This window comes from Rhinolophus ferrumequinum, chromosome 20 (assembly GCF_004115265.2).
Source record: "Rhinolophus ferrumequinum isolate MPI-CBG mRhiFer1 chromosome 20, mRhiFer1_v1.p, whole genome shotgun sequence".
Classification (NCBI taxonomy): domain Eukaryota; kingdom Metazoa; phylum Chordata; class Mammalia; order Chiroptera; family Rhinolophidae; genus Rhinolophus; species Rhinolophus ferrumequinum.
This window is the reverse complement of record NC_046303.1, coordinates 26,415,359-26,429,047: the sequence shown is the minus strand read 5'-3', so window position 1 is coordinate 26,429,047 and position 13,689 is coordinate 26,415,359. Positions and strand designations below refer to the sequence as shown.

General features: G+C 34.9%; 1 protein-coding gene across 1 annotated transcript in view; it reads right to left on the bottom strand.

The window, feature by feature from the left end:
• Positions 1-13,689, bottom strand: part of THSD7A (thrombospondin type 1 domain containing 7A) — a 626,307-nt gene that overhangs the window by 28,089 nt on the left and 584,529 nt on the right. The window contains exons 16-19 of the mRNA XM_033088067.1: positions 10,427-10,605; positions 8,168-8,173; positions 6,390-6,523; positions 1,219-1,372 (exon numbers count right to left, since the gene is read on the bottom strand). Of these exons, the coding sequence (XP_032943958.1) occupies positions 1,219-1,372; positions 6,390-6,523; positions 8,168-8,173; positions 10,427-10,605 (473 nt within the window). The remainder of the gene's footprint in view (positions 1-1,218; positions 1,373-6,389; positions 6,524-8,167; positions 8,174-10,426; positions 10,606-13,689) is intronic.

Genomic DNA, 13,689 nt, shown 5'->3' with positions numbered 1-13,689 from the left:
TAGTCTCTTGGACCCAAAAACTGTTTGTTTCCAGGGTAACTTTAAATAACTAGCTGTTACTTAGTGACCTTTATTTCCTAATGTCCACATACACATGCACACAAACACAATTTAGCACTTAAAAGGACTGGCTTGCCCATCTCCGCCTGGTACAATCTTGTTCTGAAAGCATTTAGTTTCTAAGAACAGGGGCAGTGACTTCAAATCTGATGTTATGGAATTAGAATAGAAAATCATTTGCATACCGTTGTGAAAATTGATTCTTTATTACAATTTAATCTGTATCCAAATCAACTGCCAGCCCTGTTTTGCTCTTGCTGTATCAGTTGGCTCTAATCAGCACCTTTAGTAATGTTAACACTGAGATACAAAATTAATTTTTCCTTGAAAACATGCATCATAAATTCTCTGAAAGGGTCCTATATTGTATTTCAGCAAATTAATTCCACACTACATGTATTTTCCCCATGCTTTTCATGCCATTTTGAAATGTGCAGCTTTACAAAGGTGCCCAGGGGTAAACCCAATTTTCTACATCATCAGCCAGTTCTGTTTCAAATGACTCTCTTCCCAGGGTCCCATGGAGGAGTCCCTATGGGCTGGTGAAATCTAGAAGCTTTGTGTGATTTGAAACTCTCAGCTGGCCTCCCAGGCCCAAAGAGACACAGAGTCAGTGTGTGGAAAGAGATTCACTGGTGCACAGCTTCCTTCTTTCTACTGCCTTTCTTTCCAGGATCCTTTGTGTTTTAGTGTTAATACTCCTGCTGCAGAACCCCCACTGTGTGAAAGATTATTCCTACAATTTAAATAAAATGGATTGGGCAAAAAGCAAGGGATGACAATAACCCGGCACTATTAAAGTACCTTTACTAGAGCTCCATTCTTTGTCCCTTTACCTGGAGGAAGTCGTTATAACCACTGCAGTTCTTCACCTGCTGTGTATTTATAAGCCAATCTGAAGGCATTTTGCGCTGGGTTAGGAGGATGCTGGAGGAGTATACAACTTGCAGGAGGTCGAGCTGTTCTAATGTTGAGTCGAAACATTGCTGACTTTAAATGGCACACTCACAGACTGAAGTAGCCAAGAAAACACACTTTCCTTTGATAACTAATTTGGTAGCTAATTTAGTAACTATGACTTTCATAAAAGCTTTCTTTAAAGCTTTAGTGATAAGGCATGAAGCAAACTCTACATTAATAAAGGGCTAATCATCTCACCAAAGTGCATCGAGTCCATGGACCCCATTCGGATATCACACAATCTTCCGGACATGGTAATTTGCATTCTCTAGAGCCCAGGGGCATCTCCTCTGGGTCACAGAGGTAATCCTCTACATGGTCAGAAGGGCCATCCGCTGTGTTCTGCATGCATCTAGAAGAAAACAGACCTATCAGTGAAGGAACCAGGACAGTTAGAACAATGGCTAACCCACAGGATAGATGGTTAGTCTTAAGATACCATCATGGGGTTGGAGGATGGAAAGGTTTGCATTTAATGAATAAAATTCTTCAAATGTGAAAACATAAAAGGATCTCTGCCTCCCATAAATATTAGTAGAGCTTCAGTATGATTTTAAAATTTATGCTTGTGGATGTCATCACAATCCTTAAAAATTATAACCACTGTGTGGATGTAAACTTTGAAGGGAGAGAATCATGTACAACCATGTATGATGCAGGCACTAATGAGCAGTTGTCCAAAGAAATTCATAGAGGGGTTGAAATTTTGGAATATAAGACATTTACGTTTTCTTGAGAAGAAAATGGCAGATTCTGTAGAAAAGGTAGATTCATATATGATGGAAGACGAGGCACACTAAGATCTCCTAGTGACAGGTTTCACGAAGGGCTATTGAAAGTAACCGATGACACCTGTCAAATAGTTTTGTCATTTAAAAAGTTATTTAGCCTCTCATGTGCTGATAACCATAAAAGAAAGCAAGAAGTGAAAAAACAATTATAGTAATAGCAAAATTCTCTAAATGTGGTCATTTGGATCTTCCTATATTTATTATGATTTTTTATTCGTATTAACTTTTTATTATTAGTTTTCTTTTTAACAGAACAAATTCAAACATTTTATTACATTTTATTCTACTGTAAGCAGTCATGAAGGGCTGTTTACTTGGGCATCTAATTAATGTGGCTAGTATCAGCCTTCACTTTCACCGTAGTTAATAATCTCTCCAGGCACTTTTCTAATAGAAGAGAAAATCTTCATCCTTCATCTATAACTTGGAGAAGGTCAACCAAATTAATGGGTTTGGGAAGAGCACTGCATTGCAGAAGATGAAGGAAGCTTGAGCTTTTACACCTCTCAAACCCATTGCAATGTTTTAAACTGTCACTTGAATCACATTACCAATTGTACCTGAAATCTCAACTTTTTTCCCCAGAAATTTACAATCAGTCGGGACACTGCTTCTTCATATATCTACTCTGCAGAATAACTTTTCTATACAGTGCTGCTGAATTTAAGAGAAATGTCTTTTTTCTGTGGGGAGCATTCAGAAAGTGTGCTATTAGTCATGCCTTAATTTGGCTTGTAGCCTGAAAAAGTATCTATACAAATGCCCACCACCCTCTGTATTTTTTTGGAAATTGGATAAATACATTAAAAAGCAATCACAAAAACACTCAAAGATAGATATTTATTTGATTTCATTGTTGAAAAAAAATTATAAATTTCTTTGAGAGAATTTTAATTTCCCAGGAAAAAGTTCTACCTTCAATGGCCTTAAAAATGTTCTGTGGTACATTTATACAATGGAGTATTACTTGGCCATAAAGAAGAAGGAAAGTTTACCATTTGCAATGGTATAGACCTAGAGAATATTACGCTAAGTGAAATAAGTCAGATGGAGAAAGACAAATACCACATGATTTCACTTACCTGTGGAATCTAAAGAACTGAACAAATGAGCAAACTAAACAGAAATAGTCTCAGAGAAGACAGAGGAAAAACTGATGGTTACTAGTTGGGAGGAGGGTAGGAATGAGAGAGAAGGGGAGGGGGCTAGAAAGCACAAATTGGTAGTCACAATATTGCCACAGGGATATGGAAAACAGTTTGGGGAATATAATCAATAACGTTGTAAAGATGTTGTAGGGTGTCAGGTGGGTACTTGTCTTATTAAGGGAGACCACTTCATGGATGGTGTAGATGCCAGACCACTGCACTGTACACATGAAGCTGAAACTGAATAATACTGAATGTCAACTATAATTTAATATATATATATATATATATATATAGCCACAGGATGTGAAGTACAACATAGGGAATAGAGTCAGTGGAATTGTAATAGATATATACGATGTCAGAGGGGTAGTAGACTGGGGGAGGGGGTTATCACTTTGTGAGGGGTGAACTGTCTAACTATTATATAGTTTTGTACACCTGAAACCAGTACAAAAAATTTAAAAAAATGTTCTGTTGATAGCAGCTCTGAGAGGACATAGAACAGACAGGACAGTTCAATGCTCAAAGTTGGATCTGCTGCTAAGAGATTGCACTCACTGCAAGAACTGACACAATGCACAAGGATTAACTTGCAAAATTACCTATTGATTTGGAGTTAAGGACAGATGGTCAATACTCTATTAAGTACTTATGCACATAAAACTTCATTTTCAAAGGCTTTTCTCTTCCTTTAATTTTTATTATACAAGCAATATGTTCATTTTAGGAAAATCAGAGGAAATAAAAAAAATTTTTGCATAATTCTTATCAGAGATAACCACTCTTAACAGACTATTATATTTAAACATATATTTTCATTTTATTAAATGGGAGCAAACTTTACCTACTATTTGTACCACTTAACAAAAAAAGCAACAATGCATTATTGATGTCTCTCTTGTATTATTAACTATTTTTCTAAGATATAATTTTTAACGACTACATTTGAATGTGCCATAATTGCAAAAATGAAAAAACACCAAAAAACCAAAAAACCTTTATTGTTGACATTCAGATTATTTGTGTTTTATTTATTTTATTTGGTATTTAATGATTTTTTTTAATCACTCTAGAATACAGAATATTTGGGTCGAATTTTGGGCCCAAAGGAAGACACTTTAAGTTCATTTGCTTTCTTCAAATTCTTGGCCTTTCTCCTTTCCATAGAAAAGGAATTATGCCGTGAGAAAGCTGAACTGTATTAGAAAACAGTGTAGAATCAAGATGGAGGCTGAGGATGGGGCCAGAAGCTCACCACACGTGTGGCAGTAGGGGGTGCCCTGTTTGCAGAGAATTCTAAAGCAACAATAAAAATCACCAAATCAATCTGTTTTATTGTTATTATTATTATCATCACCATCATTATCATTGCAATGTGTTGGAAATTTCAAAAAATTGTCAGTGAAAAGTATCTCTTCCCACCAGGGCAAACCATTTCTATCACTCAGTCTTTGATATGTCATACCATCCTAAAAGAGAAAGAATGAGATCAAATAGATTCAATCCTGCTCTTACAGACTCATCTATCCTAAAATGTCACCGATTGCTGACAGCTAAGCAGGACACTTTGACCTTAATTAGCAGAGGACAAGGTTAGGGAGGTACACCACTCAATAAAGAAACATTATTACATGATCAGAGATCACAATCAATACCGACCTTCTCTTTTCTCTGTATGCATTAAGGATGTTTACCGAGAAAAATAAGTTGATCAGAAAAGTTACTTTATTTAGGATATGTTTGGAAATGTTGAGAATATCTATGCACAGAGCAAAAAGAAACACGTACACAGATAGTTGAAAGGAAAGTTGAAAGAACAGTACTTCATTATAATTTCTTTTATTAACCAAAAAACCAACGCAATCAAATTCTTAACATCAGGGAAATGTTTTTTAAATTTAAAGGAGAAATTTTAAATTTTGAAGAAGGGTAGAAAGCAGAATTTCTGCCTTTTCCTTCTGTTTCCTTATCAACTCATTACCTCCCCTGCTCCCATCCACCTTTTTTTTACGTCACTCAGAAAAATAACTTGAGAGTTCCAATGGGCTTTGGAAAAAAGAAATAGATATATATTTTATATATATTTTAAATATATATATATTTTATTAGAAGCGAGGTTATACGTAGTATGTCAAGGACTTAGAATAACAAAAAGTGTTAATTTGGTCTACTTTCCTATTGAAACAGATTAAGACACATGAATCTTAAACTGATAAAAAGTTAAGACACGGGTGAGAATGCGCTTTTTCAAAACATGAGTTGTCAAGTTCTGGATGTTCTTAGATTTGTCTTTGTGCCACTCAGCATGGTTAGAAGAAACTGGTATAATTAAAAAGCGTGACTATATATATATATATATGTGTATATATATATATATATATATATATATATATATATAAAATTATAGTTGACATTCAGTATCATTCAGCTTCAGGTGAAACAAATAAAACAAAAGAAGAGTGATAAGAGACTTAGGTTTCAATGCCAACTGTGTCACTTTACTAGAGGTAAATTAGTACTTGTGAATGTACAAAGTGGAGATAGTAAAACCTCACACACTTGTTTCCTAGGTTCTAGAACTCTTAAGGATTGTATGCAGATGCTGTGGAGAAAATTTAATGAGTATCACGCTTGTATTATGTGTTAGGGAATTCCTATGACTGTGACAAGGTCTCAGTTTGGAGAAATGTACAGGGTTTAATAAAGGCGACAGACATATAACGGGAGCTTTTCAAAACAGTGAAGTGCACATGGGGTACCATGGAACAATGCTGTTCAACAGAAGTTTCTGTGTTGATGGAAATGCTGTCTGATGGAATAACCTCACGTTCCCTGTGGCTATTAAGCACTTGAAATGTGGCTCCTGTTAACTGAGGAAACACATTTTTTATCTAATTTCATTTTATTTAGCTTACATTTAAAGTGAAAGTGGGCACACGTGGCTAGTGGCTACTGTCCCGGAAAGTGAGGCCACAGAAGAAGAAATGAGAAGCGCGAGCCAGCAGGGGTTTTAGAGACGGCTTCCTGGAGCAGGTGACAGTATTCAAAAGTTGGTCCGTTGGTTATAAAGGAGCAAGAGTTTATCACACATTATCACTGAAATGCAGTTAGAAATATATTTGGCATTGAAGGAAAAAGTTATTGGGGTTGGAAAATCGGCATTGGTTCAGCTCGAATTCAATATGAAACTCTTTCCCTGCAAGAAAAGCACCTTGAAGCGAAGCTTGCTAAATCAGAAAGCCGAATACGATAAACTGCTGCTTGAAGCAGATCCCTTTAGAATGTTCCATGAACACAAAGTCCCTAAAAATAAAACTGAAGACAGTGTATTTAGGAGACTGGTGAGCAGTGAACGCTCATGTTGGCAGGTGTGAAACTGGGAGGTGTTGTGGATTTTGCTTCTCTGGGCACTTAGGCTTGGCCTCACCTCACTTTTCGGGTTTGCACGCCCTCTCCGCAGTTATCCCGCATGTTCACGAAGGTCACCTTGCAGACGCTCCATGGCTCTGTGACCCATAAGTACTGGTGGCAGTCACTGTGGCAAGGGACGACCTCATATACCTGAAACACACACCGTTCTCAATGATCTCATCTTAGGAACCTGATGAGAGTGAGTGGGAAGACTACAGCTTAATAATCATTATATTCTTATTTTACGTATTTTTATTTCTCTCCCTTGTTGTTCCTTATTCTAAAATAGAAGCACAGAGACGTTTGTTGAGACTTCTAGCACTGAAAGGCAGGGCTAGCTAGCTGTGTTGTATTCTGTTCCTCCATTATTACGTTGCAGTTGCCATTGGTCTTATTTACAGTTTTCTGTTTGTTGAGACTTCTAGCACTGAAAGGCAGGGCTAGCTAGCTGTGTTGTATTCTGTTCCTCCATTATTACGTTGCAGTTGCCATTGGTCTTATTTACAGTTTTCTGTGTCTTCAATAGTTACCCTTGGTTACTCATATGCTAGGCATTTAATAGAGATTTGTTGAATGAATGAATGAACAAATGAAGGAAGGAATGAATGATACATTTATCAAACTAGCTGTTTTCAAATAAATATAATTTGGCTTGTTTTCCAAATAAGTGTGTGTAACAATGAACACGTGCACCTTTTGTGTTCCATTTATGAAACTAAGCTAAAAGATAAAGAACATGAACATATCTTCAAAGTAACCCTCAATCATTTAGGGCTTGGAAGCAAGGTCTGCAATTGGTTTCATATCACACAGCTACAGCATGAAGAAGTGAGGGCCACAGGAAGCAAAGCAAACTGTCTCTGCTCCCTTATGCATAAAGGTTTTCAACCCCAAGTTTGAGGTGGTTTGTTTGGTTTCAGGATTTTTAGAACAATGAACAATTATTCTCTTTTCTCAATGAGAAGAGTGGCTAAATAAAGAAAATAAATGGACCAAGATCCACTGCAACAGAGCTGACTCAACCATTATAGAAAATGTTTTTTTCAATCATTTCAAAATCTATAATAACCTGACTATTTTTTATGCTACACACACACACACACACACACACACACACACACACACACACAGAGGCATATGAATGTCTTATATAACTAATTCCAGAAAATGTAGATTTAAATAGCCGTTTGGAGTTATTCTTTGTGCAAATTTTAGTGGACTTCACCCAAATAAAGTGACAAAGTAGATCTATTTCCAAGTAAAAAATGTGCACTGTTGGTGTAAGAATCTATACTTACTGTGATCACATTCACATTGGGTGCTATATTAAAATATGACTAAATACTAGTAGGTAAAACATTACCTTAAAACTTGTGGGAAAGGGAAAATTGAAGGCAATTTAGATGGCAAGCATTTTAACCTCCTACATCGTAGTGAATACAGATCAGTTTAGCACAAACTCCTGCCACCCACTTTTAGCCACCTGTGCGTTTACTCTCCCTCTGAGTAGCATGAGATCATTCAGAGGACGTGTCACTGCTTTTTCAAGGCTGGTGAAGTAAAGCTAGTTTCCCACCTCAAGCCCTGATTCTAAAATGAGAAAACACAGGTAGCATGCTAGGAAATAAAAAAGGATCAGCTGTAGAACACACATTTTATGGAAAGTATGATATTTGCTTTTTCCTGTAAAAGATACAACACAACAGTAGGAGAAAAATACATTCTCAGAAATCAGAAGTAAAATAGAAAACAAGCAGCACTCTCTTATAAGCCATGAGGTTTAAGAGTTCTTACCTGTGCCTGGAGTGGTCACATTCAACAAAAATGAAAAAAAGAGAGAGAAACAAAAATAAGGAAAATGTCAGTATATTTAATAATACACGTTCTAAGTTTCAAATATTATTATCCCTATATAAATCCTATTTTTTTGGTAAATGATTAGAACATTTTTCTTAGGTCTTGGGAGAGAAAAAAAACAACTTATTGTCTAAAATTAAGATGCGCAAATGAGTAATGCAAACAGCAGAGTTGGGGAAAGGATTAGATTGGTAGGATGAGGACATCTCAGAAAGCTGAGTAGACTGCAAAATACCTACCATGGGGAATTGATATATAACTACACATATCTTGCGGCTCAAATTGTGAATGGACTACCTACGTATGGATTGATTGATTGATCGATCTACCAATCTTCATCCATTCTTCTATATTTCTTAGGAAATGAGGATTTGTTTCCTTAATTGGAAAATGGAACCTCAGACACAATTTTCGAGTCAATGTACCACCAGGTGTTTTGAGGAATGTATAATTGTAGTAAAAAGTATGTGATTTACAATTTTCAATATTGACACACATTTTTGCATATGCTTTATGTTCCTAATATTGTACTAATATATAAATCCCTAGAAGTTTCTTTCTAAATGTAGAACAATTATGCTCAAGGTCAAATATTCAAGAATCTATTATTTCTTGTTTTAGCTTTGATTTTTCAGTTGTTAATGCCTCAATGTACCACCAGTGAGCTGACAACACATACCCAGATGTACTTCTCAGACTCTGCATTAGATTCTATCAGCATTGGGGAGTGACAGAGAAATGGCTTAAAGACTTTTCATAGCATGACAACTTGGCACCAAGTATTGAACCTTTGCAAATTCATTATTAAACAAAATGCTGAAGCAAACACAATTAATTTTAATTTAAGATTTGACTGGCTGTACACACATACACATACATACTAAAGGTATAATGTATAGAATTTCTCTTTATTAGAATTATGGATCAAAATTTATTAAAATTTGAATTCTCTATTGGAAATTAAGGATTTTAAAACTTGTAGGAAAATATTATTTTGTATTATAAACATTACATTTCAGTTATTCTGTTTCATTAGGGTTATGGAAATGAATTTTCTTCTTTGGAAATATTCACTAGGACAGGGATACCAATAGATGGCAGCAATGCAGTGTGTTACTCCCTTTCAATTGCATTTAAGGGCAAATTTAGCTACCTCACTAGGGGAAAATCAGGATTCATTCAGAGTACTTTCTAGGGAATTTAATTCCTCCCTTTCTTTATCCTAATCCCTTTATTCAAAAGTTCTCAACAGTGTACTCTCATTGCTATGAACAATTTAGGTTAATTTAGGAAGGAAAGTCTGTGTAGTGGTACGCAGTGTGTTTGGAGGTTAAAATTAGACAGTCTATGTATGTATGAAACATATCTACACATTTAAGGTTGGTTCGTACATATGACTTGGTTCATTTGATTGTGACATAAGTTTAAATACACATTTTAATATCTACACATACTATATGAAATTCTTTCTTTGTTAATTCACATGTAAGCATGTGAGAATGATAAGCATGATAAGAATTGTCTGATGCATTTTCTATTACTTTTAGTCACATTCCCTCTATTAGCCTTTTACTTTATATTTCCAATAGAACATGAGTAACAAGTATTAAGAGCAACTAATGAAATATGCATTCAAAGTCAAATAAAGTTCCAAATAAGATTGAAAAGGCCAATGACTAAATTGATAGATAACATACTTACAGTGGCGTTGAGGCCATCTTTAAATTTTTTAACATATATGACACAAATTTAAATGAACATACAGTATATATTTCCTAATTTTAGACCCAAATCCACATACTTTCTTTGATTTTTCACTGAAGTAGCTAGTCATTGAGATACCTTTTCTGAGAGTCTAGAGAATTCTAAGAATGAGACAATCTTGCTCTCAGCATACAAGTTCGATGTAAATTAAATTCTATATTAAACACCTTGCCATTATTTCAAAGGTAGGTTTCATTTTATTTCCACTGAAGACAAATTCATTTGAAAATTACGCAGGGTACTAACTCTCTTGAGACTACAGAGACGATTATGTCTGACTTGGGATTTTAATAACATATATGTATGTACTTAGGCATTCTAAAGATAACCTGCTTATTCAGGGACTATTTGCTTTTGTCTATTTTGGAACAAAAAAACAGTCATTGTGAATCTAAACCACAGTATTTTAATAATCCCAGTGGTAGAAAATACCTGGTTGACATGGTCCAGTTTGGGGCAAGGCCTTCCTCCATTGTATGGTTTTTCGCGCAGCCATTTAGATCGAACCTTCACACCACTCCCACAGGACTTACTGCAGCGGGACCAATTGGACCACTCACTGAGCTTGCAGTCGGAGGGGCAGGGGATGATACAGGCCTCTTCGATGTAACCTAAGTGGAGGAAAATGAGTCGAGAGCCGTCTCCTCCACCTGTCAGTCGCCCACTACCACCCACCATTCTAGCTCATTTAGAAGGTCCAAGGTTGACTTGACAGCAACACGCAAATGCAGAGATATCTCTGTCATTAAGGATTCAAATTAAATTCTGCGGGAAAATGACACATACACACGGTGACTCTGTTATAATAACAGCTGAGCAGCTGCCATATGATCTGCTTAGAATTCACGCGCACCATATTTCAACATTTCTGACTTTTTGACAGCTAGTATTTAATTGACAATAACCTGTCTGCTGCCATATCATTCTCATGCTGCCAAAAGATTCATTAAAAAAATTATAACAGTGTTCTGCAAAATCCTATCTGTTAATGTAACACAAGTTCGGGTTTCTGAGTCCACACAACATTCTTCAAGAAGAAAGCCAGACACTCTCAGTGGATTTCCAAAAAGAATCCTTTAACTTAGCACCTTATGTTTCCCCTGCTTTGAAAATCAAGTCTGAAGAAGAAAAGTGAAGGATGTTAAATAAATAATGTCTCGTATTTTTATAGTGTTGTCCATTTCAAAGTGCCTTCATATTTTGTATTCATTGGATTCACTTGAAAATCTTATAAATGTATCGGGCAAGTATTGATTCTACTGGGCAGATGAGGAAACAAATGCAGAGAGATAACTGACAAGTGCGAGGTCACCCAGCAAACTGTGGGGAAAGGTTTTCTGACCTCTGGTCCAGCACTCATTCCATCCAATCACACAGCCAATTAAGAGTCTACAGAGTAGTTGTGAGAAATAGAAGCATTTTCCTTGAACAGTCTCTTACCACCAACTTGGTGTTTCACCATATCAATTTATCACTATTGTTCTCCAGGCAACTATGTGGAAAAAAAAAAATTCCTCTGGTCAAAAGCAAAATGCTGTCCTCCGTAACACTTTGTGGAGAGTAGTTGTTCTGGATGCAAGAACACATTTTGTCTTACCCTTTTACATCAACATGAAGGATTCTATCTTGAAAATGATTACAATATAAACAATTTATTCTAGGATTTCTAAGTAGATTTTTAAGAACTTTATTGAGCCATAATTCATACACCATAAAAGTCAGCTCACATTTTGGTATTTAATATATTCATTGAGTTGTGCAACCGTCGCCACCATCTAATTTCAGAACATTTTCATCACCACGTAAAGAAACCCTGTACCTATTAGCCGTCACTTCTCATTTCTCCCCACCCTCCATCCCCTGGCAACCACTAATCATTTTTATGTCTCCAACGATTTGCCTATGCTGTACATTTCATAAAATGAAATCAAACATTACATGGTCTTTTGTGATTGGCTTCTTTCACTTAGTGTAATGTTTTCAGGGTTGATTTATGTTGTAGCATGGGTTAGTACTTCATTCCTTTTTAAGACTAAATAGTATTCTGTTGTATAACTATATCATAGTTTGCTTATTCATTCATCAGTTGATGAATACTTTAGTTGTTTCCATATTTTGCATATTATGAATATTGCTGCTGTGACAAGTTTCTGTGTAAAACTGTTTCAGTTCTCTTGGGTATATAACTAGGCGTGAAATTGCTGGGTCATTTAGTAACTCTGTATTTCACTTTTTGGGAAGTGCCAAACAGTTTTCCAACATGACTGCCTCATTTTACAGTATCATTAGCAAGGTAGGAGTGCTCTAATTTCTACATTTGTTAAAACTTTTTATTATGTCTTTTTAAAAAATTTTAATGTCTTTTGAGGAATAAAATTTTAAATGTTAATGAAAGTCAATTTATCTCTTTTTTCTTTGGTTGCTTGTGTTTTGATGTCATAGCTGGGAAACCATTATTTAATTCAAGCTCATAATAATTACACCTATGGTTTCTTCGGAGTTTTATAGTTTTGTCTGTTAACATTTAGTTATATATTCATTTTGAGTTAATTTTTGTATATGATAAAAAGGTAGGGGGTCTAATTTCATTTTTTGTATATGATTATCAAGTTACCTAGGGCCCATTTGTTGAAAAGACTATTCTACTACATTGAATTGTTTTGGCACCCTTGTTGAAAATCAATTGACCATAAATGTAAGGATTTATACCTGTATTCTAAATGCCATTTCAATCTCTATGCCATTACCACACTGTATTGATTATTGTAACTTTGTAGTAAGTTTTAAAATCAGTGAGTCCTCCTATTTTCTTCTTCTTTTTCAAGATAATTTTGGCTCTTTTCGGTCCCTTGTATTTATATATGTATTTTAGAATCAGCTTGTCAGTTTTTGCCAAAAATGACAGCTATCATTTTGATAGGAATTGTGTTGAATAGCTTCATCAATTTGGGAGTATTGCCATTTTCACAATCCAGGTACGTGGATAATTAAGTCCTATGGCACTATTAATATATATATATGTATATACATATAATTAATTAATATATATATCTATATATATATAAATATATATTATATGTATACTTACATATAATATATCTACATATAATACATATAATACATATAATATGTATACTTACATATACTTATATATATATATATATCTCCCAACTCTTAACAGATCATCTTCAAGCTACCATCACTTTCTATTTTCATTTTGTATTAGATTTGTTTTATTTCTTTATGTATGCATTATTTACCTTCATTACTAGGATATAACTCCTTCAGAGTCTAGAAGAATGCTTGGAACACAAGATAGTCTTAACAAATACCTTTTGACAAGCTGACTAAATTATAAAGGAATTCAACTAAAAGAAAAAATTTCCTGAAAAGATAAATGAATCAGGGACAATGTCCAAAGATGCTGTTAAGTCTACAAGTGACACATGGGGAGATTTTTGAGGTACTGGTTATGATGTTCCATTTCTTGAAATAAATGGTGGCTATTATGGTAGTTCACTTCAAAATTATAGTTGAAACTTACAGATATATATTCTTTCCATTTATTTAGGTCTTCTTTAATTTTTTTCAGTGATGTTTTGTAGTTTTTAGTGTATAAGCCTTACACTTATTTTGTTAAATTTATTCCTAAGTATTTTATTCTTTTCACTCTAGGTAGATTTAAAAGAAAACGA